This window comes from Polyodon spathula, chromosome 14 (assembly GCF_017654505.1).
Source record: "Polyodon spathula isolate WHYD16114869_AA chromosome 14, ASM1765450v1, whole genome shotgun sequence".
In the NCBI taxonomy this organism is placed as follows: Eukaryota; Metazoa; Chordata; class Actinopteri; order Acipenseriformes; family Polyodontidae; genus Polyodon; species Polyodon spathula.
In genome coordinates, this window is record NC_054547.1 from 10,370,193 (window position 1) to 10,397,361 (window position 27,169).

The following is a 27,169-nucleotide window of genomic DNA, read 5'->3' on the forward strand; positions in this document are numbered from 1 at the left end:
ATGTAATATGTGCCAAAGCAAGTCATCAGCGACTGGGCCCAGACTTTGTCCAGCATGCAGTCATTTGGCTAAACACTGTAGAATCTTGTTTGAATGCAATGATTCTGTAGGAGTTTCTTTCTCTCATTTAAATGTAAACCCAAAAATATATTAAAAGGATTGAATGCATGAGTTTTGAAAGGGTCACTTAGTAAAATGGGCACATCTGAGAAAATTAGAATGTGAGGAAGGTGTCCCTGCTAAGCGTGTACAAGTGTCTTGTAGGTACAAAGTCAAGCCCATGGCAACTCACACCTGTGATGCGAGACGGTGGATTCGAGAGCCTATTGTCGTGTTCGCTGAGCCAACCCGAGCTGAACCTGAAACTGAAGTGGAGTCCTGCTGGGAGCGAGCTGAAACCCTGGACATGGACTGGATGATTTAAAAAATGAAATGTATTAATGCAATAATATGTGTTATAATCCTTTGTAATGTTTGTGTAATCTTTAGTCTGGAAAATTATGTAAGTGTGTAATCAAAAGTAACGCTTAATGCTGTTTTAATTATTAATTGTGACACTTATGTATTCTCTTTATATAAAATCATGCAGTAGTTTGATACAAGTGGCCAGTTTTTAGGCAGTTCCTTATCAAGATAGGCTTGATTCCCAGAATTGAATGCTAAGTCTCTATAGCACCCTTTAAGCCTAAGGAAATGTTGAAAATGTTGAAATAGGGTTTATATAATATGCTTGCTTTTTACTATAAACAATTTGTGCGTGTAAGACCATATGCTTAACACTGCCTGTTACGATGATATGCATGAAATTGTTTCTCGTCAAGATAGGTTCGCATTAGTTTAAAGATGATGCAACATAAAGAGATGTTTGAAATATAAAATAAGAAGCTTAAACAAATAATAAAAAGTAATTTTAAAAGTAGAGGGTAGGTTTTTGAAAAAGGTAAACTTTGTGAACTTTCTTCCCGAATTTTCTGTGAGCCTGTTTTTTTAGAGAAAGCCGTGCCTGGTAAAGGGAGGCATAGTTGGCACGCAGAACGATAATTCTTTTATCAAAAAGATTATAGCGTCAAGGTTAAAATTTAACAAAGGAAATTATCTTCTCACCCTAGAAGAAGGGGGAACATTGTTAAAAGACATTAATTATCGCTGGAAATTAGGAAGATTGGTGCGCCACTAGCGAACCGGTTTTAGCTGGCTTGTGTGCTACTGAAAAAATAGGAGGTCGGCCGTAGTTCAGCTGAGTTCATGCTGTTAAGAAACTCATAGGACAGAGACATTACAATCTTACACTTAAATAATAAACAAATAGATTATACTAAGTAACACAATTTTTGTTCCTGGGTAGTAAGTGTAAATACAGTATAATCGTAATTCTCGAAAAACTACTCGCTTCTAAATCTTTTGTAGTCATTTTTGTATTACTTTAGTATAAATACATGTTAATTTGGATTCATATGTTGTTTTTTACTGACTATGTGAATGAAAAGACACACATTTGCCCGTTTTCCCATTGGAAATAGTGATATTTTGAAATAGCACTGTCCTGGTCACAAAAGCAAAGTTTGTGGGGAATAATAGCCATTTTCTATACTTTTGAGGCATAAGCAATTAGGAAATAACACTTACTACCCAGGAACAAAAAATAAAATAAAAAATTTGTTACACGGTGTTATCCATGAAGAGAAACTCTATTAGAAAAACATAAGATGGAAGTTCCCTATAATATCTGTTATGCACACGCCTGTAGAGAGAGAAGGAAAACTAATTTGAAGAATAGAATGGCATGAGGGAATATATACTTAGACATTAATACATATAATCAATATAATCGTAACTAATAATGTTGTATATATTTTAAACAACACTATATACTCAAAGTAACTATTCTTTTTGTATACACATATAAAATAAAGGAATAGCAAGGGTCTTGTGAACTATGTTTCACCTAACTTTTTAGATAGAGGAGGGGTCGAGAAATGAGCGGATGAGATGGTCAAGTGTTTGGAACAGGTGTCATATCTTGGAAAGTTATTGGCATATGGCCCTAAAATTTTAGGTTGTTGCGTGCCAAAGAAAGACAAGAAATGTCTAAACAAATTAATAATTGGACTTGATTAAGTCTCTCCATGTATTTCAATGGAGACAAAAAACCTATAAAGCCTCAAGTCTTTTACAATGAGGTACCACAATCAAGACTCAGCTTGGCAGAGTGAAGTGGTCCATCATTTGCAGATCTCCACAAGACAATTCTGATTCCTTTGTTCATGCTACTTTTCCTTGTAATAGGAGGTAAGCATATTATCTACAATATTATATCTCACATGTATTGGTTGCATTGCTATATGGTATTGAAACTATGTTTTAGTTTTTGAGAGAGTGTTATATTGAATGAACTGAAATATAGAAGTGGGTGCTTTTTTAGACCGCATGTATAGCTGGCCCGGTAGCTGCACTGATGCATGGAGATGTATCATGCCAATTGAAGTGTTAATGCTGAATTTGCAACTAACTTAGAAACGCTAATTGTTATTGGATGTTTATGGATTTTGGTGGTGTGCGCAAACTGCCTTTCCAATATTAAAAGCATTTTAATAAAGCGAAGGAGCATTGCTCTGATTCGTAAAGCTTCAGATGAATGAGTCTTGAGTGTTTTTCTTGATTAAATAGGGGTTATATGGATATACATACAATCTCGTCCAGTGCTCAAACATAAACCACTAGGAGTAAATAAATATACATCTGAACAGACATCGGTTTACAACATACATATTTTTAAAACTGAATCGATAGCAATAACTTTAACAGATGGTTAATTATCAGTTTATTATCAGATGCGCAAAAGCAACTGAACAAATGTAGATAAACTTACAAGAAAACTTTACAGAAGCACAGCAGCACAACAAGTCAAATTTTTTTTTTCTTTTTTTTTTTTTTTTTTTTTTTGACAAAAGGGTATTCTTTTACCTTGAGTCTAAGGCTGTTCACAAATCAACACAGATAATGCGCTTTTCCACACATGCACAACCCACTTTCCACAAGCCACCTTTTTGCACAGGGCACAGCTGTCCAAATTGTTATTCGTATTGTTCTTGCCAACCTGGCATTGGTGTCTCTTAGTGGGGTTGCCAGCATCAGCTGTGGGTACACGCTTGGCAGTCTCCCTCTGTTCCAAATGCTTCTTGCGAAGTTTCTATGCTAACTGTAAAATATATTCTTGCCTTGGCAAATTCTTCTCTGTGCATTCTTTGTAAAGTACCCAGGAGTTAACGGCTGCTAGGTCCAATACATTGTAAAACGCCTGAACAGACCACTGTCGGGAGCCAGCTTTCATGGAATACTTCTGTGCCATCTGATCCAAAACATCAACTCCGTATTTTGTTGCTTTGCAAAACTCCACGGTCTCTGGTATTTTCTTTTTCACTAAAATGCTAATTGATGCTAACTGACTGACCAAAAAAGCGCACCTGGCAAGCAGGAGCCAGCCTTCAAAAGGCCGACTGAAAAACAATAGTGTGAATCAGTCATTCACTCACTCAGACAGAGAGTAGACAAATCTAGTTACAGCTAAACACATTGCAGACTGTGCAGACTTACAAAAATAATAAAAGCAGAATACCATTCTGTATAATCAAACTACAATAGTTTTCTGTGTGGCCATCAAAGTGACTGCTCCTGGGGCTTTTAGGTATAATGTAATACATCTCCTTTACTGCACTTCCGCATTTCATGCTTTGTGAGTATTTAATGCATACAGACAGAAAGGTACATGAACGCTGGAGGTCGGAATTATGAGTAATTTAGTGCTTGAGCACTTGAGGGTTAATTTCGAGTATGTGAACCTAATGCCAGAAAATATTCTATATTCTACATATGCGCCACAAAAATTACCACGTTAACACTAGAGCCGCCACGGTTATACTCATACCTAAAACCGCTGTCGGCAGTCATTATGACGGTACATTTTAAACATCAATATTAAAAATGAAAAGCAATTATCCGATACAACTCAAAAGTTTTATTCAAGCACATCATAGCAAACATCTGCACAGCCAAAACACAGTATATAAATGAACAATTAAACATAAAATGGTTTATTTTCTAACTTACCACAAATAAAGCACTACTTCAAAAAATGAAAAAAATATAATGAAAAGAAACATTTTAAAAGCAACTGGTGTGTTAAAAGGTACATGTATATACAAAACTGTAAAAACGAAAGTTTTTAATTTAAAATGAAAGTAACGTGGTAGCTCTTGCATGTGTCATTCAGTACAGCACAGAATCCAGGTTGAGCTGCTGCAGCCTGCAGCTTTGTAGTTTTCTGATCGAAATGTTTCTGCTGAAAAATGACTCCCGTGGCTAGTGTTAAGGTGGTATATGTGAATAAAATATTGTACAGACCCCCTTGAGGCTCAAAGCAGGAGACGGAGACGGGACTCAGGTGCTATCAAAATTACTTTATTAATTAAACAGGGTCCATGTTTGGGTCAGGACTACACCACCAAAACAATAAATCCTTCCTTGTGTCTATCCTAAAAATTGTTTGCGCTATTCCACACACACACACACACACACACACACACACACGCTCCGGCTCCATCAGTCCCCTCACACACAGAGAAGAGAGCGGACCACTACCCAACAGCGGATCACACACACAAACACGAAACTAATGGTATGGTCCCACCCTCGAACATTATAGATAACGTGAATGAACAGGACCAGATGAAACAAAAGCCTGCCAACCTGAACTGACCGGGTCGCCACAATATATTGCACTTACATTCATTAAGAGATATTAACATTTTTTTTGAGTACTTGAGTAATTAATTAGTGCTTGAGTAATTATAAAATTATTTGGAGTACTCCAACCCACCCCTAATGAACGCACATCCCTATATGTGTTACATGAGTGGAGAAACTTTAATTTTAAAACCAAAAACCGCCAAAATGACTCCCGCGGAGCTTCTAGTGTTAATAGTTTTGGTCTTCAGCTCATTATCAGTAAAGCAAACTGATTTGTTTGTGTGTGAGTGAGTGAGTCTGCAATTTCATATATTTGTTTATTTTTTATTAGGTTAATATTACCAGGTTAGGATTGTATGTTGCATTTTGTTTATTTTTGCATTTTCTTTCGGACATGATAAACTGCCAGAGGAGCACAATCCAGCCAAGGACAAGCTCATGAACACAATCCAGTCACACTACAATAAAGGACTGATTATAAAAATGCAAGTTTCATCGCTTACTTACAACTATCACGCAATAACTTTAAAAGGCAACATGCTTAAAATTGGGAAAAGCACTCTAACAATCACAATTCAGAACTAGCCATGTATATTTGTATAGGTATATTTCGGTCCAATCACTTTAAAATAAAAATTGAAAACACTTCTCTCGTTTTAGCTTATAAATCAAAGAGAAGGCATAGTCATTCTGGTTTTTCCAAGTTTAAATACCGGTACATTTGTTTGTTTTTTGATGTAGTGGTATCAGATTCCAAATTACTGTTCTTAATAATAATTACATTAGAAACAGCTGCAAGGGGCAATGCTTGCATACAATCTTTGCAAAAAAAGCTTTTCAATTTATTAAGATTATTTTCAAAAAATATATTGAGTGGATCTCATTTAAGAAAACCTTGTCCGCTTTGAAGTTAATGATAAGGCTTGTACAAATGTACAGTCATAAAGAATGGAATTATGTCAGTTAACCCTTGGAATGGTTAAAAAGTTCAACCGGTCCAGACTTCAAACAAATAGTTAGATCAAATCTTTACTATTTTAAAATGATAAAAAAAAAAATATATATATATATATATATATATATATATATATATATATATATATATATATATATATATATATATATATATATAAAAAAAAATTGTTCTTTTGATTTACACAACCTACTCAACACTTTCAATGTGTGAAAAAAATGGGTTGGTGGGGGAGGGTGAAAAAACAAATCAATTAAAAATAAAAACCTGAAAGTCTTCATTAGATAAGTATTCACTCCCTTTGCTATGACACTCCTAAATAAACTCAGGTGCAACCAACTGCCTTCAGAATTCTCACAATAAGTTAAATGGAGTCCATCTGTGTGCAATAAAAGTGGTTCACATGATTTCAGATTAAATACATCTGTCTCTGTAAGGTCCCACAGTTGGGTAGTGCACTCAAAGCAAAGATACTACCATGAAGACCAAGGAGCTTTCAAAACAACTCTGGGATAAAGTACAAAAGGCCTGTATGGAAGACTGGCAAGAAGGAAGCCATTTTTGAAAATATGGATGCTTTTCCTCGGCAGGGACAGGGAAGCTTGTCAGGGTAGAGGGCAAAATGGATGGAGCTAAATATAGGCAAATCCTTGAGGAAAACCTGCTTCAGTCTGCAAAAGACTGAAGACTGGGACAGAGAGTCACCTTTCAGCAGGACAATGACCCCACGCACACAGCCAAAGCGACACTGGAGTGGCTTAAAAACTAGAAAGTGAATGTGCTACAGTGTCCGATGAATCCGATTGAGAACACTATGTAACACAATTTTTGTTCCTGGGTAGTAAGTGTTATTTCCTAATTGCTTATGCCTCAAAGTATAGAAAATGGCTATTATTCCCCACAAACTTTACTTTTGTGACCAGGACAGTGATATTTCAAAATATCACTATTTCCAATGGGAAAACGGGCAAATGTGTGTCTTTTCATTCACATAAAGTCAGAAAAAAACAACATATGAATCCAAATTAACATGTATTTATACGATTATACTGTAAATACAGTATAATCGTAAATCTGGAAAAACTACTCACTTCTAAATCTTTTGTAGTCATTTTTGTATTACTTTAGTATAAATACATATTAATTTGGATTCATATGTTGGGTTTTTCTGACTTTATGTGAACAAAAAGACACACATTTGCCCGTTTTCCCATTGGAAATAGTGATATTTTGAAATATCACTGTCCTGGTCACAAAAGCAAAGTTTGTGGGGAATAATAGCCATTTTCTATACTTTTGAGGCATAAGCAATTAGGAAATAACACTTACTACCCAGGAACAAAAAAAAAGAAAAAAATTGTTACACAGTGGAATCTGTGGCTAGACTTGAAGATTGCTGTCCACGAACAACCCCCATCCAACTTGATAGAGCTTGAAAAATTTTGCCAAGAAAAATGGGCGAATATTGCACGATCCAGATGTACATACCTGGTACAGACTTACCCCAAAAGACTCACAGCTGTAATTGCTGCCAAAGGTGGTTCTACCAAGTATTGACTCAGGGGGGTGAATACTTATCTAACCAAGACAATTGAGTTTTGTTTTTTCCCCCATTAACTGTTTCACAATAAAAATTCTCTTGCCTCTTCAAAGTGTTGAGCAGGTTGTGTAAATCAAAGGGAAAAAAATCCCATTTAAATGCATCAAGATTTCAGGTTGTAACACAACAAACTGAAAAAACTCCAAAGGGGGTGGGTGGGTGGGTGGGTGGGTATAAAAATTTACCAATTGAAATTTATTTTTGCATCATATAATGGATACCTTTACCTTACCAATGAAAAAGTTTCTACTGGTATATAACCTAGTAAATAGTATGTAAATTGACAGACAGAAGTTTTAATCTATTTTTTAAATCTGTTCAATTCCAGCCAAGTTGGAAGAAGAAATATTAAGGTTCTACTGCATCGACCATGTAATTTTTTGTGTAGAATAGGAGTTGTTAAAGAAACCAGTGTATAATATTTGCTAAACAGATTAACAAGTTAGGATGAGGTATATGGACCCAGCACCACAGCTCAGTGAGACAACAGTGCTCTATATACTCACTCGCAGAGGATAACCCCGTCCTTGAGGCCCTTCTGGAAGCTTTCCCCCCCGATCGGCATGCCAGTGACGTCCTCAATCCAAACACGCAGCTCCTCCTCCTTCTGGGAGTCATATTTTTGAGCTATCTGTGGACAGAAAATAAAACTAAATTAGTGGCTCCAAACTCCCATCTGTAAACAATAATTCAATCAAACAAATCAACTCCAAAACGATACACAATAAACCCATTCCCACATACAAATTACATCAACACTAATAACCTATCGTGCAGGGCAATCGCCCTACCACAGACAAATCAAAATCTAAAACAAAAAGGGCCAAAATGGTTTCATAGATCAATTAAAAAAATATTCAGAGGTAAAAAGGCACTTTACACAGTTCTATATTAATGGTGAGGCAATACCAACAGTGTCCGAGAAGCCAGTGAAAAGTCTAGGGAGATGGTACGACGGGGATCTAAAGGATACAGTTCATGTGGGAGAAGGTAGACAACAAGCACTGGAAGGGTTGAAGAGCATAGACAGCAGCTCTTTACCAGGCAAACTCTGGTGCTTTCAGTTTGGTCTACTGCCAAGACTGCTGTGGACACTGACTGTGTACGAGGTTTCCTTGACAACAGTTGAGAAGCTGGAAGATTTAAATCAGTTCATACATCAGGAAATGATTGGGAGTTCCATGCTGCCTCAGCAGAGTGAGACTTTATGTAAAGGAATACTGCAGCTACCAGTCTCTGAACCGAGGAGTTTAAGCGCGCCAAAGTCTGACTGGAAATGACATTAGTAGATTCATGCGACAAATGTGTAAGGGAGGCAGCACCTGTGTTGAAAACTGGGAGAAAATGGACGGGAAAGCAAGCCGTGGAAGATGCTAAGGCTGCCCTTCGAATTGGAGATATTATGGGGCAAGTTCAGCATGGAAAAGGAGGTTTTGGTCTCAGTTCAGCTCCTCCTACATGGCATAAGGCAACCCCAGCTCAACAGAGGAAGCTGGTAGTCAATGAGGTGCAAAAGCAGGAGGAGAGGATCAGGTGTGTAAAGGCCATTTCCCAGGCCAAGCAGGGAGAATGGATGAGATGGGAAAGTGTGGAACAACGCAAGATCGGCTGGCAAGACCTATGGACAATGGAACAGAGCAGGATCAGTTTCCTCATCACATCAGCATATCATGTTCTCCCATCACTGCAGAACCTAAACCTCTGGGTGGGTGAGGATCCCTCATGTCCTTTGTGTTCATCACCAGCAACATTAAGGCACATTTTGACAGGGTGTAAGGTGGATCTTAGCCAAGGACGGTTTACTTGGCGCCATGACCAGGTGCTGTGATGTTTGGCCTTAGCAATGGAAGACAAGCGTACCCTGACCAATAAGTTGCCACCAGTTCCATCAAAGCATTACACACAAAATACAATATTTCTCCATCCAGGAGAGCAACCACCAAGAAAAGGTGTTAAAACCAAGCCTCACCCAGGACAACTGGAAGCTGCTAGACTGGAAGATCCTGGCAGATGTTGGTCAACAGCTTATTTTTCCAACTGAGATTGCCACCACTAACCTTCGACCAGACATTGTCTTGTGATCTGGATCAGCACACCTTGTTCATCTGGTAGAGGTAACAGTGCCATGGGAAGATGCTGTGGATGAGGCATATGAGAGGACTTCGGTATGCTCAACTAGCTGCTGAAGTGAAACAGCGAGGATGGAGAGTCCCAGTCTACCCAGTGGAAGTGGCTTTTCGAGGATTAGAAGAACTTATCTGAAGCAGCAGAAAGAAGCAGCAACTAGCTGTGGTTGAGACGGAAAGATTCTGGATGGGGATCTCAAGCACAATAGAAAGAAAAAAAAAAAACACTGCTGTAACGGTAAGTAAGCTGGGCTGAGTGGAGGATGGAGGGGGGTGATGCTGTGATGCCAGAATCACCGTTGAGCCCTCTTGAGGTGTCATGGGCTAGTCAACGAAACACAGAGGATGGAAGGTGCCCACTTGAAGACCCCAGAGATGTACCCTACTTAGCTCAATCCAGACAGTTGCTGATGCTGATGGGCTGGGGAGACCACACTGGGTTGATCCCCGGAGCCAGCATAGCAGCCGTCGTGTGTGCTGATGCGCTGGGGAGGCAAAAGGAGCTGATCCCTAGAGTCAGCATTACACTTCAGCAATCAACACCAGACAGAAGGATATCTACATCATCAGATGGAAAACAATGCAAATGGATGGAGATGCAGATGGATCACATTAGTTTACTGCAAAGCTACGTCTTAGTTGGTGCTTATCTTGGCGAGAGCAGAGTTCAAATCAGCATGACGTTCAACATCTACTCTCATGTAATGGAAATCAAACTTGTCATCACTAAAGGTTATCTATCTCTATTACTTTTTTTTATTCTACAGTATTCTGTGTTAATGAACAGTTAAAAAGAAATTGCTCTGATAGACTGAAACCAATTATCTGCCTGGTTATTCAAAGTCTAGACCGATATAGACAAATACAAATGTATGGTAAGTGAGTGACAGGTTCACAAGCCTACCGGTTTTACTATAAAATTAACTTAAACAGTACTAGTCACTTCCAGGGTTTGGCTTATGCACTGAAATATGGCTTATCCGATTTCCAATGATGTACAGTGCCCTACCCCAGAGGCTCACCAGTTTGATTGTACAGATGGATTGAAAGCCATCACCATAGAATTGCACATTAAACTTTAATAAAAAAAAATTAAAAAATGAGCTCATGGAGACAGGCTGTCTGCTCTACAACACTCCCACGGAGGACAGATCTGCTACTCAAGGACAGTCCGTCACTTCTGATATACTTACATTACACACTAGATTTCTATAAAACTGGTACATAATCAGTTCCTTTTACCAGTATTATTCCCTTGTTAAGAGTTGTTTTTAGAACCAAGCGGTTAAATCATCTCATGTTTTGAGGTCATTGACAGTTGTATATTTGGGTAGTTACAGAACCTCCCCTTTACAGATACAAATCTATCAAGAAGTGTGCCAGCTGGAAATGGAAGCTCTCATTATGGAACACATTTTACTCATTAGTGAATATGCTGGTTAAAATCCCATTACCTCTGACCCAGAACGGTATCAATCATAAGGCAAGACATTTGGGTCATTTACCAAAAGGAGAATCTAAGGACAACGCACCTCCAAAATGAACCAAGCTGCTAACACTTTCTTTTGGACTTCCGATAATCGGGTGGATCATACAAAAACTTTCACATCTTTTAAAATACAATTATGCATGAAAAGAAACAGACACGCACACGTACCCACAAAGAAAATAGGACATAGCTATACAAACAAAGCTTGATTCGATTTGGACACAAGACCTTCCTTAAAGACGTGTCTACTAATGAAGAAATACTTTGCAACATTAAATGAGTAACTAAAAGAACCATCTGGGCGCCTAAGAGTGCAACTCTCCTTCTCCCTTCAAGAAAGCATCTGGTTGTAGTAACCAGAACTTAAATGAGGATAACCTGAAACATATTGCATGCACAACACTGCTGATTAAATGCATTTATAAAAAGCATTAAATATCGAAACAATGTCAAGATATTAGGCAGTTTTTGTTTTGGTATGTTTTTCACTTTGTTGTAGAAACTATCAACAAGAGAAACATCATCTTTTCAGCACGGAGAATCCGCAATGAGTGATTTACTGATGCAAATTGCAGATGATTTCATGAACTGTGATGGGCGCTCAGTGCCGATAGCTATGATTGGTGCACAGGCCCCAAGTGAAAGATAAATTTGGCCGGAGGCCTCATCCGCGGGTGCCCGATGGCTTCCTGTGCGAGGCCCGCTGGAAAAACATGAAGTGTTACATGCACCCCAGTGCCGCAGATAGGAAATGGCTATGAGCCACCTCCCCCGAAAAAGACCAGGCCGCCAAACCATGAACAGAAATAAATAATTAATGCACCCCACAATGGAGCACTGCCACCTACCCCCCAAATATTGAAGAACTGAATGAAAATGAGCAGCTGAGACACGGCCCGTCCCCCAGGGAGCATGACTGTGCTGGAGGAAAGAGCCCAGCCTCTCCAGCCTGACCAATTAAATTGAACACTTTTCACTATATATTCGAGCATTTTGTTGGTCTTTTTTTACCGCTTCCCCACACTGTCAACTTCAATTTCAGTATCTCCCATATGGTATTTATAATGGTAATGTTTATTGTCTGGTTCAGTACCTTACACTTTTCTATATTAAATGTAATTTGAAAATTTAACAAGTTTGCTTACTATACCAGAATCAGAATCCAAGTCATTAATGTAGATTAGGAAGAGCAGAAGACCTAATACTGATCCATGTTAATCCACTCACTCCATTTTGTGGTTTCCTCTAATCAGTACTTTTTTCTACATGTTAACCACTCCCTAATCCATGTGCATGCATTTCCTTGAATCCCTACTGCGTTCAGTTTGAGAAATAATCTGCCATAGACCTGTTGAATAGTGTTAATTTAGTCTTTAATCAAAACTATGCAGTATATAAATCCAAGCTTTAATTCTGCATTAGTCACTAATGCAACTTTGTTGTCAGATCCAATGGGACAGTGTCTGTTTCATGAGTGGTATTTTACATATATCCCATGTTCTTGTACACAGCTCAAGCTGCAATTAAAAATTCTTAAAGCTTTAGAACAATAAGTACTATGCACACTACAATGCACCATTGTAAACACGAAGCTTGGACAAGCACTCTTGTTTAAACATTTGTCTGTTGGACTTAGCTATGAAGAGTGCTGGCATAATGTGAGCGCTTCAAACGGGGGGGTTAGTACCTAGAACAAAGCAGATTATACATTTGAACATCTGTCACTGCATGCTCAAAGCATTACTATTATCACCCTGCAACTTGGCACTGACGTCTCAAACAAGAGATCACATACAGTAGAGTACATTTGTAAGATATTTATATTTTCAATGGCTTACAAAAAAAGTGTAAAAAAAACATTGATTTTACTATATTGTCCAAAAATGAACACTAGGGGAGAGAGGGAGAGAGAGAGAGAGATTTGAACAAAATGAGGATGCACACAGCCAGGAAAAGTTAGATAGACCAAAGATATAATAATTCAATATTGGTGACTAATTGCAAACATCATAAACACATAGTTTTAGAGCTACAGAAACATGGAGCTTACTGTAACAATGGGCAAAAGTTAATGCTATAGAATTAACACATTTTGCTTCATAAAGTTGAATGAAACATGCGAAATAATGTTATGTTAACATATTGAATTACATACCGCGTTCTAGTTTTCCATATACTGAATGAGAAAGGGACAACAATTGAAAAATGTGACATTTAGGAATCTAACATGAAATATTGTCCTACTATTTTCACGGTAGACTTTTGTAATATGATTTTGTAGTTTTTGATTACATGATATTACATAAAAAAAAAATAAAAAAAATCTAATTTATGTTCCTATATACAGTGCCTATAGAAAGTCTACACCCCCTTGAACTTGTCACATTTTTTTGTGTCAGCATCTCTGTTTCATGCATTTAGGATTTTTTTCCCACTTCTCAGACCATACTCCACACTGTTAAGGGGAAAAAAGTTTTTATTGAGAAAAAAAATACATACTAAAAAATACAAAACTTAAAGATCATAATTGGATAAGCCTCACCCCCCCCTGAGTTAATACTTGGTGGAAGTACCTTTGGCAGCAATCACAGCTGCGAATCTGTTGGGATAGGTCTCTACCAACTTTGCACACCTAGATTTAGCAATATTTGACCATTCTTCTTTACAAAATTGTTCAAGCTCTGTCAAGTTCCTTGGGGAGCACTGATAGACAGCATCTTCAAGTCATGCCACAAATTTGAGATTGGACTGAGGTCGGGGCTCTGACTGGGCCACTCAAGGACATTTACCTTTTTATTCCTTGGCCACTCCAGTGTAGCTTTGGCTGAGTGCTTTGCATCGTTGTAATGCTGAAAGGTAAACGTCCGTCCCAGCTTCAGCTTTCTTGCAGAGGGCAGCAGGTTTTCCTCAAGGACTTCTCTGTACTTTGCTCTATTCATTTTCCCTTCTATCCTGACAAGTGCCCCAGTCCCTGCCGATGAGAAACATCCCCATAACATCATGCTGCCACCACCATGCTTCAAAGTAGGGATGGTGTTCTTTGGGTGATGCGCTGTGTTGGGTTTGCGCCAAACATAACGTTTTGCATTTAGGCAAAAAAGTTCAATTTTAGTTTCGTCAGATCACAAAACTTTGGCTACAGAATCTCCCAAGTGTTTTTTTTGCATACTTCAAACGGGATTCAAGGTGGAATTTCTTGGGAGTAATGGCTTCCTTCTTTCTACCCTACCATACAGGCCAGATTTGTGGAGTGCTTGGGATATTGTTGTCACATGCACACTTTGACCAGTCTTGGCCATAAAAGCCTGTAGTTCTTGCAAAGTTGCCATTGGCCTTTTGATAGCCTCTCTGATCCGTCTCCTTCTTGCTCGGTCATCCAGTTTGGAGGGACAGTCTGATCTAGGCAGGGTCTTGGTGGTGGCATACACCTTCCACTTCTTAATAATCGTCTTGAACGTGCTCCAAGGGATATTTGAGGCCTTTGATATCTTTTTCATGCCCATCCCCTGATCTGTGCCTTTCAACAACTTTGTCCCGGAGTTCTTTTGAAAGCGCCATGGTACTCATGGTTGAGTCTTTGCTTTGAAATGCACTACCCAGCAGAGAAAACCTCCAGGAGCTGCTGAATTTATCCTGAAATCATGTGAATCACTACCATTTAACACAGGTGGAGGCCGTGATTCTGAAGTCGTTCAGGTGATTCTGAAGTCGTTTGATTAAACCTGAGCCAATTCAGGATTGCTATTGCAAGGGGGGTGGAAACTTTTCCAACCAAGCTATTTTAGTTTTTATTTTTGGAATTAATTTTCTACAAATTTCTAGAATATTTTTTTCACTTGGAAGTTGTGGGGTAGGATGTGTAGATAAATGAAAAAAAAACACAAAACAAAACACTATTTTAATTCATTTTAATTCCAGGCTATAAGGCAACAAAAGATGAACATTTTAAAAGTGGGTGTAGACTTTCTGTAGACACTAGACACTATGTCTCAATCCTAAAACTCTAGGTGATGCAAAACTTTGGGCCAAAGTTGTACACAAGACATTTACTTAGGGCCATATTTTCAAAGAGTTTACTGCAGTCTGTAATTAACTGCTATAGTTTTTAACAAAGAAAAATGTATTTGAGAAACAAACAACTTAAGGGTGCTTGGGAGACTTTGCATTACAGCGCCTCATTGTTTGGTTCTGGCTTTGTCCTGTGAATAGGTTTTTCCTCTATCCAACAAAATAGATGGAGTTAAAGACTGGAATAAAATAAACTCTTTAATAAACCAAAATTCATAGTAAATAAGGTCGTCATTAACATGGACTTTCTATAGGAGCTGGGTGCTCCCCACTCTCTGTGCATACAGTGATCATTTCCTTCAAGCAGACAGTCTCTAGGAAGAGAGCCAAAAACATTTTTCCACTCAATGTTATCATTAAACTCTTGCTTTAAAAGAAATCCGGAAAGCCATGTATTTATCCCGCAGGAATCAAACCCCTGACGCAGCCCCAAAAGTATTTCCTGCTGACTGCGCAGAAACAAGGCAACATCTGTACAGCAAGCTAAGAAAGAAATTACACAGAAGCTACAAATGGCTTCCGTTTCAGGAAGTAAAAGTTACAAATTTAAACACTGCCTTACAATCTAAATAACACCACCTTTTACATCCTCTATGTACGACACCCAGGGCTCTTACTATTGTAAAACAAACACAGAGGAGAGCTGATTAATGTAAATCGATTTCAGTAGTACAATGAAGTCTGCACGATTGTAGACTATCAACCACAGAACCCAACTCTGACACGTTTTGTTTCTTGAAGGAAGTATGAACAACCCAGTTATCAGGATTGTAGCCAAAAGGTTTAGTTGCATTGGGTCTGCAATTCCTTGTATACCTGCTGTCACAAACAATAGCTATCCAGACAGCATGCATCATTTTCTACCAAAATACCAAGGTGCAAACAATCTTTGAAAACTGGTACCTCAAGGCTTATAATTAAAGAACGTAATCAACTGCACTGAACACCATGCAAATTCCCTGCAAACTTAAGGAGTATTGCAGACTCCTAAAAAGAAAAACGGAACCATTCAAGATTCTATTTCAGTTGTTAAAATAATGAGGATACAAAGTGCCCAACAATTATTTATGAATAATTAACTTGCCTTGGAGCTCAACAGACCTGATAATGTAGTAATAGAGGGAATTTGTGCTTGATTCAATATCTGATACAGTTCACCAGTCCTCTCCCTCCACTCTTTTCCTAAAAACTTACAAAACTAAATCTACCAAAATGTATACAGACATGCCCTAGGTCTATGTCCATCTCCAGTGCATACCATTTCATCATGATGTGCCTACATCGCTGATATTATTGTCACACCCTGTACTTCTATCACTATTCATTTTAGGCGTGGATGCTTAGCTATAATTTTGACTTTAGTGACAATCAGAATAGTCCAATACAAAATTAGACTGACCCCCAAATCTTTAGATCCAATTTGTCAAGGGCCTTGTATTCAACTGACTAATGGCGTAAAAATCCTGACCTTCTCCAGAAAGAGCACATTTCGTCCTAAAACATTGCTCAATTTTTTTCACCAGGGAAACAATGATTTTATATTGAGTTTCTGTGATGTCATATGCTACTATTATCAGCCTGTTCCCAGCACACATTTTCCAAACATTATTTGCGCCACAATTAGTCGCATTGTGTCAGCCTGCTTTGAGCTTGCCTGCAAGAGCCCTGAAAGTGACACTTTGGAGAACTGGTATATCAAGCCATGAAGGGTTGAAACATGATCTCAGTTAGGAAAATATCTGTTCTAAATTGACCTTTACATTACAGAGTTTTATTGAGAGCACTTTCCATTATGTAGATTTCAACAATGAACTTTCCTAAAATTGAATTATTACAAATACTTTGACATTGAGCTAATCCAGAATATTTCAATACTTTTTGTGCTGAAATACTTTACTACTATTTTAGAATCTGTTTTACTTATAACTGTTAAAAAATCTCAACAGGGATAAAATATCACATTGATATCCAAAACCTGTGCATATTGTATTCTTATGTAAATACAGAATTCATCAGCACTGTTTTAGAACATGGTTGTAACACAAAACTAGAAGCTTGAAACCAACCTACAGCTATGGCCAAAAGTTTTGCATCACCTAGAATATTATGATTGAGGCATAATAAAAAATATAAACTACATGAGCATAATTTAGATCTTTTTAACATCATGTAGTCAAAGAAACTACAAAAAGATATCGCGTCTACCAGAAGCCATAATAGTAGTACAGTATTTCATGTTAGATTTCACATTTTTCAATTTGTCCATTTTTTGTTAAGTATATGGAAAACATGTAATTCAATATGTTAACATAACATTATTCAGCAGATTTCATTCGACTTTATGAAGAAAAATTTGTTAATTATATAGGGTGCCGCAAAACTTTTGCCCAGTTGTAGTAAGCTCCATGATTCAGTAACTCTAAAATAATGGCAAATATTCATCCACCAAAATTCCATAGGAGTAACCTGAAGTACATTAAATACATTGCAAGCATTAAATTATATTTTAAAGATTATTCACAGATTCAAAATAATCGTAGCACCGTAGGACAAGTATTTACCAGTGGGATTATGAATGCTGGCCTTGGAAGCACTAATAGAACACTGAACCATTTGTTTAAAGGTTAGGTTGGGATTACTGGTCTTGCATTTTATTTAAAGTGTTTGCTTTTAAAAACAGCCGATGCCATGTATCATCTTCAGCAGAGGGAGTCCTCTCCCACACCCTTGATTTTTTCACCCTTCAATAACCTTGATCCAAACATTAGAACAGCCTCGTCCTGACCCTCCCGGGCTTCCTTCAGTCTTTAACACATATTTATCTGTACTAAACCCACAACAATGGTTTTGGGAAATCACTTCCACATCTACTTTTCAGATGCAGTACAGGCTTAAACCTTGACTATGCACATGTGTGAATTTATACAGAGACCCTGGCTAACTTGAACCTGGAATGTTTTTTTTTTTTTATGTCGGCAGATTTTACTTAATAATCTCATCTGTGCTAATGGCATTTGAGCAGTGTACTTAGCGAGCTCGGGAGGAATGCACTACAGGCCTTTTTTTTTTTTTTTTTTTTAACTTCACGGCCTTGTTATGTTACTAACTACCAATGCAATGTCTCTACTCAAGCCGTTTTTCAAAGGAGGACATCTGAATAGGACTCCATTCACAGTCCCCTGGCTAGTGTCCAAGCAGCAATTTAGCAACCACATGGGAAACATGAGCAGATCAGAGATCAATGCAGCAACAAGCAGACATTTTGGAAAGTTGCAGATGGATTCATCTATTTTTTATCATTTTTTTTGAAGAAATGGCCTTTTTCCTTTTACAAAACAAAACCATTCTACACTCCAACTAAAGATTGTATTTATAATGTATTGAATTACCTGCTAAACATGTAGAGAAAAAACAAAACACAAAACACACACAGTAAAGACTACAAGTCATACTTTGCAGGGAAATCCTGATGCACTGTTTCAGTGATCTGCTATCTGACCACATACAAACAAAAAGCATCACAGGAATATCCCCATTGATCAACTGTCTGTTAAATTCAGAGTCCCTCTATACAATACAATAATATTCACTTCATATTTATTTTATTTTTTTTAAATGTGTATGTTTTCACTATAAAAAAATAAATAAATCACAGATCTTGAAACATCTTCTGAAATCCTATTTAGGGTTGACATTGGAGGTGTTAGTTTATAGTTCAGCATTTCATCTTTCAGTCTTGCCCTAGGGATTCGGTGGCAACATGCCATCTTCTTCAATGATTAAAGCTTTTTCTGAATCTCTTATTCATCTGTTTCCAGCTGAATGTTAAACTTCTGTGACTAAGAAAGAGCCTACTGCTTCAGCCTTGTTGCGCACTATACTATAGTTTACCAATTACTTAACCCTATTGTATGTACATTGCATCCAGTACACTGGTTATTTAAATCAGGTGGAGTAAGAGATTTATATAAACACACACATACATACACATATAATTAAGATAATGCATATAGTTATGTTTCTCTCCATACTCACTATTGCCCTGATTCAGAGTACTTGTGTGTTCCAAGAGCTGATCTCTATCAAAAAGGACAGAGTGGTCAGGTGAGCTTTTCATTATTAGGAGCTGGTGACAAGAACCATGAAATGATACGCTGGCTTCCCAGATCACGTCAAGGTTACCTGAAGTATTATTTGATAGTGACAAAGTATTGATATTAAAGAATAAGGTAATGAAATTAGAAAAGTATGAAAGCAAAATACAAAGTGAGCTCTTCAAAGATGGGGCTTCTTGCAAGGTTTGATTGACATGTAAACACACATACAGTTCCTAACTGACTGCATCATTGCATTTAATTTTCCATTTACTCTTCATACATCACTGAGAATTGGTTCAACTGTTGGCAAATCCACAAACAGATTTCCATTTAACAAAAAACAATATGCTTTTCAGCCTGCTGGCAACTGCTGTGAAAAATACTTGGACTTAGGGAACTAAGTTATAGAAAAGAAAGTGAATAATACAAAATGTAAGGCCCGCTCCTCGACTCTCATCAGTACCTGCCAAAAATATTAAGGCCATTGTGGGCCAACAAATAAAATCCTTTATGTTAAACACTGGCCAACAGATCAATTTTTCCAGAATCAGATTTAGATGTTTTTTGTATGTGTGTGTGTGTGTGTCCAGTATATATTAAATACTAAAATATTTATTAGATGACGCAAGCCGCTAACTGAAAGTGCTCTGGAGCCAATTCTTTGTGACCATTGTTTGTTAACAGTAAACCAGAAACTTGATTTAGAAAAATCTTTGCATGATTCCTACTGTATCCGCTCATACAAATGTAATGTAAAAGATCTAATTTACCCAAAACTTTAGTTAAAAACTAGGGCTTTTAAGGCCTAATTTACATCTGAAAGAAGCAGCATCTTTGATCAGAATCTCTCTTTTTTTTTTTAAGCCAGTGTGTCACGTTTCACTGTCATGTGTGAAGGTATTGGTACTATAAAGAGATAAACTTGTTGATGTTTCCATGGGGCTGGCCTTGTTCTGTGCATGAGCAGCAGAGATCCCTACCCCCAGAAAAATGAAACGTGGCAGGGTTGGCTTTTTCTGTTAACTGAGCAATTGCTTCTTGTTATGCGATTACTAATTTGTGGTGGGCAGCAGCTTACAGTCGCATGTGGTCTCTGCTCCTACAGCAGTAGCTCCTGGAATACCCATTAAAAGAATGCCATTTGACTGTCTGGCTTTTATCTTGCCCTGAACTATTTTTGTTAAGACATTTCTTTCTGCACCCGGACTCTGATAAAATCTCAACCTCTCATTCACTATTACTCTACTATTTTCCTGTTGCACTTCGGAATTAGCTTTGCACACACTTCTGCTGGGATATCAAAATAAAGATATTTCAATGTCTGGTATATTTTTTATATATGTTAATAAAAAGTCATACCGTTTTTAGAAATTGAACATCACATTTTAATTCCTAAAAAAAAAAAAAAAAAAAAAAAAATCTATTTAGTTGCATCTTGTACCAAAACTGAGCTTTTTAAATCTCTTTTATTACATCAATTAAGCACTTAAATTCGCAGAAACCTACATAAAAACTTGTACTACTATTCTAAAATACCTAATCCAGTACAACTTTATCCAACAAGTATAGTTGGGGAAAAAAAAAAAAAAAGCACCCCCACAATTAGTCTCCACTACTGCTTGCCTGGTGGGGGCTCCCTCAGAAAGAATGGTGATGTAATGTTTCAGGAATGCGATAAAGAAGGAGAAAAGCCCTATACCCCCCGCCCCCGAGCCGCTGTACAGAGAAAAGGTATTGTCGATATTTTAAATATTAGACTTACTTGAACAGAATATCAGTAACGATACTGTATTATATAATATTTTTGGTTCCATAATTTTAATGAGAACTTCTGATCAAAATACCGCAACAATGTGAAGTACAGAAATTCTGGGATCCACTTTTTTGTAAAGCAAAAGTATCCTTGAAAAAATAAAGGGCGTTTGTAAATCGTTCTGGAAACAGAAACTCCACCATTCTAGATGGGGATTGGATATAAAATAATTCTAGATCACTGTGAAGATGGGGTTTCTGTAATTTTTGCAGCGTTTTGTAACTTTAATAACAATGGCCTTGTAATTGGGTTCATTCATGCTTAGAATGTGCCTACTTCTTTGACCAGATAACGATATTATATACAGTTGGTATTGATATTGATTAATGATATCAATTTCAGTGTTTTCTCAGTGCACGCCATCTACACTATTAGTGATAAACATTGACGGTTTCATGCTTTGATCTATACATAAAATCACCATAATTAACCTCAGTATTGATATATATATATATATATATATATATATATATATATATATATATATATATCTATTATATATATATAGTAATAACATTTGTATACAGTTCACCATATAAACGTAATATGCATTGTGTCCTTTTTAACGACTTTCCTCTATGTTTAATTATTTATCTTGCCGCCCTCGCAATCAATTCAACAAAGGAAAGCAGAACACTACTCTGTGACCAGCATTCATAGGTTTGCAAATTTAACTTGGTCTGAAATACAATCATTTCAAGAAAAAAAAAAGGAATGTACAGAAACGCCAATGAATTATTTTAAACACTCACAAAAACAAAAACAAAACGAATTAACGTTAACAAAAGCAAAATAACAATACAATGTTCTAGGTCCCGTCCTGGCTCGACCCTTATCCCAGCTTTTGTGTCTCGCAGTATTAACAGAAATTTGGAAAATTGTAAAGGCTCAAACTCAAGTTACACCGCGGGGCGTGTTACATATCCCTGATATATATCTTTATATATATATATTATATAGCGACTATATATATATATATATACGAAAATTTGCTATATATATAGCAAAAGTTTAGCAATATATTTGATGTGGGATTCAGTTTTAAACGCAAAAATTTTGCGTTAAATAACCAATACGACTCGTTTCAAAATCGTTACATTCACGAAAATAAACTCCATTCTGATGCTTTTAAAATATGGGTTGCTACTCCGAGTGGAAATGTACGATATTATTTCCGTCGTGCTCCCATTCAACGTAAATAAATCTCAGTTGATGTGGGATTCAATTCCCTTTTTTTCTTACCTTGCTTTTTACTTCAGCAGATAAACCGTACGCTGGTCCCCTGTTAAACTGAGTCATTTTTGTTGCAAGTTTGAAGGAAAACTGTCAATATTCAAATAGAATGTACTCTTCCTTTTATGAGATAAATAGTTCAATAGGTTCCGTGCGCTTGCAATGCTTGCAGTCCCTGCACTATCCTGCTCGCTTATCCCGGTTACTTCAGCAGATTAAAAGTTGTAGCTCATTTTTCGAGCCAAAAAAATGTCGCACGAGAATTGACAAGCGCATCAAACCAATCAGAGGCAGCGGTTTTGCATACACGCTCTCTTTGTTGTGTAAGGATCTCCTGGATATGGGGCAAGGAGGAGGAAAACCATTCATAATAATATATTCTACAGAGACGTTAATACTGAAACGATTACAGCCTTTTATTATTATTATTATTATTATTATTATTATTATTATTATTATGAAGATCCAAAAAACAAAACGTTGTAAATGCACGTATAGTTTAGGTTTTAGAAAACGTAGCAGACACAGTAGATTCAGTTTTATCTACCCTGAAGTTAAATGCACATGCATTGGAACGTGGCAGATGAAAAGACCACATTATTGTGTTGCTAACACTATTCCAGCAGTGTTCTAGCTGAAAGCTGTAAATGTTATTGGATGGGCTCCTGGTATTTTTAATATAGATTATTACCTCTATTCTGGAGAAAACACAAGATTAAAATGTTAGTTCTAAGTAAAATTGTCAAGATATATCATGTCCGGTTTACTAAAAATATAAATGACTTTGAAATGAAAGTTATACTAACCATCACAGTATATCCTGCCTTTATTACACACTAGTTGAAGTACACGCCGTTGCCTGGGGAAATTCAATATTTCAATATTTCAAGCATGACAAACTGGGGAACAGTAGCCTTATGGTTTCTATAAGTTACAGATCTAGGGTGTTGCACAATGCGCTCGGACCCCTTTCCCTTTTTTTTAAACTTTTTTAAAATTTATTTTGGTTTTTGCCATTTTTAAGTTTTATTAAAATTTGTTCTTTTTTATTTTATTTTTTTGTTTGTTTTGTGGGTTTCTTTAATTTGAGATACACTGCTACTGTCGTGATCCAGCAACTGAGTTACTAAATAAAGTACCCCGTGGATCAAAACTTTGGAACCAAACATAGCCCTCGACCTTCCCCTCGATGACAGAGGAGGCCATGCAAAGTTTGGTGGCAATGGCATCTGTGGGGTCTGAATGCATAAAGGAACAGACAGACAGACAAATCTTTCTTCGTAATGAAGATAAGCAAATAGACTTAATGAATAATAATATTTAACACTAGTACACCCCCTCAAATTCCACAAACACTTCTGGATGGTTTCACAGACCCTGATTAGCACTACCATCTCTCAAACACACATTTTGAATAAGCAATATATCATGATTCATTTGGTATAATCATTGTGTAAAAAAGTTATTGGTAAAGTTATAAGATCAAGAATAAACATTTACCCAGCAGATCATTTAGTATTAATGTTAAAAATAGTGATACAGGGATCTTCGTTCTAAGGTAAAGTGGAGGTGCATCAGGTGGAAACCAGGCCCCTGTCACTGCTTGTTTAGGTTAACGTGAGACAATGTGTAACTTCGTATTGGTTTTGTTTTTTAAAATCAGCTGTAGAAAAGAAGCCTCTTTGTGATTTCATGCAGGGGGAGGGGGGGGGGGGGGTGCTATAGGGTGGAGGATATGGTGCATCACCCCTAATACCTCTTAATCCTTGGAATAATTAAGTTATGACATTTCCAGTATGTATAGCCAGCTATGTCAAAATAAGTTAAGTGAGTCTATTCATACCTGTAAAAAAACAAAATCCATTTAACACAGCTAACCACTGAACTGACTAGACAAGAAAGTTTGTAATAACAGGAAATGACTCAAATGACTAACACACAAGCCAACAGATTAATCTTTTGCACAAAATTTTACACACAAAAGGAGAAGACAAAACCAGACAGAAAGCAAGTAGGCATAACAAGAAACATATACAGTAGGTTTACTAAATACAGCTCACAAACCGACAAAAACTGAAAAGTAGAACATGTAAGGGGTTGGTAGGATTTGCTCAAACTTGTCTATAGGTTATGTCATTTAAGCATAAACCTTCTCAAATAAAGAGTTTAAAGACACTGACAGAAAAGGTATTGTTTACCAGAGTGGATAATATTAGAGACATGATAATAGACGATACAAAAAAGTGAGCCTATTGGAATAGAAAAGTAAAGTGAGGAATCTATCCAACAAACAAATAATGCCCAATGAAGGGTGAGGTTATTGTCTTTGAGATCAAGAGGATAGACAACTATATATTTATATCCTTGTTTGCGAAATAGGTTTGATGTTATATAGGTTTTTGTCCATTCAGGATATCTTGAAATATTAAAAATACAACACTGTAGATAAACGGTTGCATCCTGGTACCTTTACTATAGGTCTCATTGCGCTAGACCAGGGGTTTCCAACCCTGGTCCGGGAGAGCCCCTGTCCAGCAGGTTTTATAGGTGTCTTTACATCAACAGTGGCCAAAGATCTGGAAAACCTGTTAATCTGGACTAATTAAGCCAATGATTGGTTCAATTAAGTAACTGAGAGATTGATTGAAATGAAAACCAGCAGCCACAGTATCTCTCCAGGACCAAGGTTGGAGACCCCTGTGCTAGACCATGAAGTCATTAGGTACCAAGAAGCAGAAGTAACTTTATCTGCCTTTGAAATATCTTTATATTCCATTCTAATTGAAGTATATAATACAGGCAAATAAGCTAAAGGTCTTCACCAGAAGAAAAGGGAGGACCAGTGATAATATTAGTTCCCTGACAAATAAAACATCCTTCTTTACACATGGGTATCAACCTTAACAACTCCGAATCGTTATACACAAGTCTTTCGCTAAGAAATGAGTCCCTGCACTGACATAGGTAGCCCCCAAATGTACAAGTACCGTCAGCACAAGGCACTCTCCCTCTTTCATCTTTCAACTAATGTTTCCTGGAAGCTTATGCTCTGGGGATTCATCTGTGATGTTGCAGCAGCTGTGGCTGTTCTGTTACCTGATTGAGTTATTATTACAGGTAGGTGTCTGTACTTCATTCGTGGACCACATTCGCGGACCGGATTCTTTGCTCTTGCTTCCAGTTGCATCCAGGTACACGTTCAGCAAGGCAAGGCTAATTGTTCTGCCAGGGTTTTGCTTTCACCATATGCTTATATTCTCAGTGAGGCAAAGCTGATCCAGTAAGCATAGTTACTGCATACCCCTGTGACACTGCACCCTGTGCCCCGTGTCCATGGCTGAATTTGTGAACTGTGATCTGCGCCTGTGATTGTATACATCTTGAATTGTCGCAGTCATAATGTTGATATATTACATTACAATGCTGGGTGTTCATAAATGTCTATCTGTGGCTGTGGCAGGCTGGCGAGTGGATAGAGGCCCAGAGACAGACTGCAGTTCAAAAAAATAACTATTTTATTATAAATAAACACAAAATGAAAGGGCACAAGGGCCAAAACAAAACAATTTAAACACAAAGAAAGACAAAAAGCAAAATTTACAAAAATAACAATCTCCAGGCTGGGCAATGCCTCCACTGGATTCAAGCTTTCCAAACAACCAAAAAAAACCAACCTGCTTCCTCAGCTCCCTCTCCCCAAATGAGAAGCAGAGGCCTCCTTTTATATCAGGTGGCTGGGCGCTGATTGATCGTTAATCAACCTAATCAACTAATCAACCCCAGCCACCTGAACATAATAAACCCAGGCAGGCAGGGGAAGTTAACCCCATCCCTGCCAATTTAAGGCAGAGCTTTGCTCTGCCACAGTGGCTCTAGCATGTCTGCTGAGGACATGCATGAGCAATGCACTACGTGCTTGGGCTCTGAGCATGTCCAAGGAGCCAGGATTGATTCCTCCTTTTGTCAGGCTTGTGATTCTTTAGATTCCGAGTCCAGTATTGCCAGGCATACTGAGGCTGTCAGGTCTCCATCCATGGCATCGCTCTAAATCCTACTCTAGTGTACTCTTGTGCATGCGATGCAAGCATTCCCCCACCGCTACATCATCCTGCCGGGTATCGACCTCGCTCCGAAGGTACTGATCTAGGAGCAGGTCTAAGAGCCGAGCTAGTGGCCGCTCTCCCTCCTGTGATAGGAGGCACTCAAGGAGAAGGCGCTCTTCCAGGTCACCGGATTGTGACGGTTCCAGCCCATTGAGTAAGTGGCAGTTTTGCCAAATTTACAATTTACAGCTCATTTCACTCGCTGATCCTGCTGTAATACAGGAGTCTGAGTTCAGTCGCATTCTGTCCCTAGCTCAGCATAAGGCTTTCCCTCTTATTCCAGACGTGATAAAGGCACTCCAGACTTCATGGAAGCATCCTGCCTCCAACAGAGCTGTCTCACGTGCTGTAGAAGTGTTCTACCCGCTGGATGAAGCTTACAAGCTTGGGCTCAACTGGTTTCCACCTGTAGGACAAAAGCTTGTGGCCTTGGCTTTCTTCTCTGGTCTGGTCATGACTGAGGACCCGGCTTGCCCTAACAAGCAGTCTAAAGTTACAGAGACCCTGCTTAGAAAGAATTACGCAGCAGCCGCTGCGAGTGTGTGCCTGCTTAATTATATGACCGTGTTTTCGGGATGTTTGTCCCAGATCCTGGGATCACTACCTGAGCAAGCTACACTGTCATTTATGCACAGATATGCCTGAGCATAGATATACCTGGTCAGCGTACTGAGTTCAGCCGTGGTCATACATAGGCACCTATGGTTGTCTGAGGCCCACCATACTTGATGCTCCAATCACAGCAGGCCATACCTTTGTACCAGTTGTTGACGAAATGCTAAGATCAACAACCAAGGCTAAGGAGGCCAACCAGACACTGGCCCACTTTATGACAAAGAAAGCTCTTAACACCAGGCCTAATTAGCTACCAGTTCAATGTGCTGCCCTTTGGGCTGTTCCTTGATCCATGCACCTTTTCCA

At 37.9% G+C, this 27,169-nt stretch overlaps 1 protein-coding gene across 1 annotated transcript in view; it reads right to left on the bottom strand.

The window, feature by feature from the left end:
* The window catches only part of LOC121327099 (calponin-3-like), a 27,372-nt gene extending 5,016 nt beyond the window's left edge, over positions 1–22,356 (bottom strand). Inside the window, exons 1-2 of the mRNA XM_041270901.1 lie at positions 22,155–22,356; positions 7,826–7,950 (exon numbers count right to left, since the gene is read on the bottom strand). Of these exons, the coding sequence (XP_041126835.1) occupies positions 7,826–7,950; positions 22,155–22,211 (182 nt within the window). The 5' untranslated portion in view covers positions 22,212–22,356. The remainder of the gene's footprint in view (positions 1–7,825; positions 7,951–22,154) is intronic.
* Positions 22,357–27,169: the final 4,813 nt, after the last annotated feature.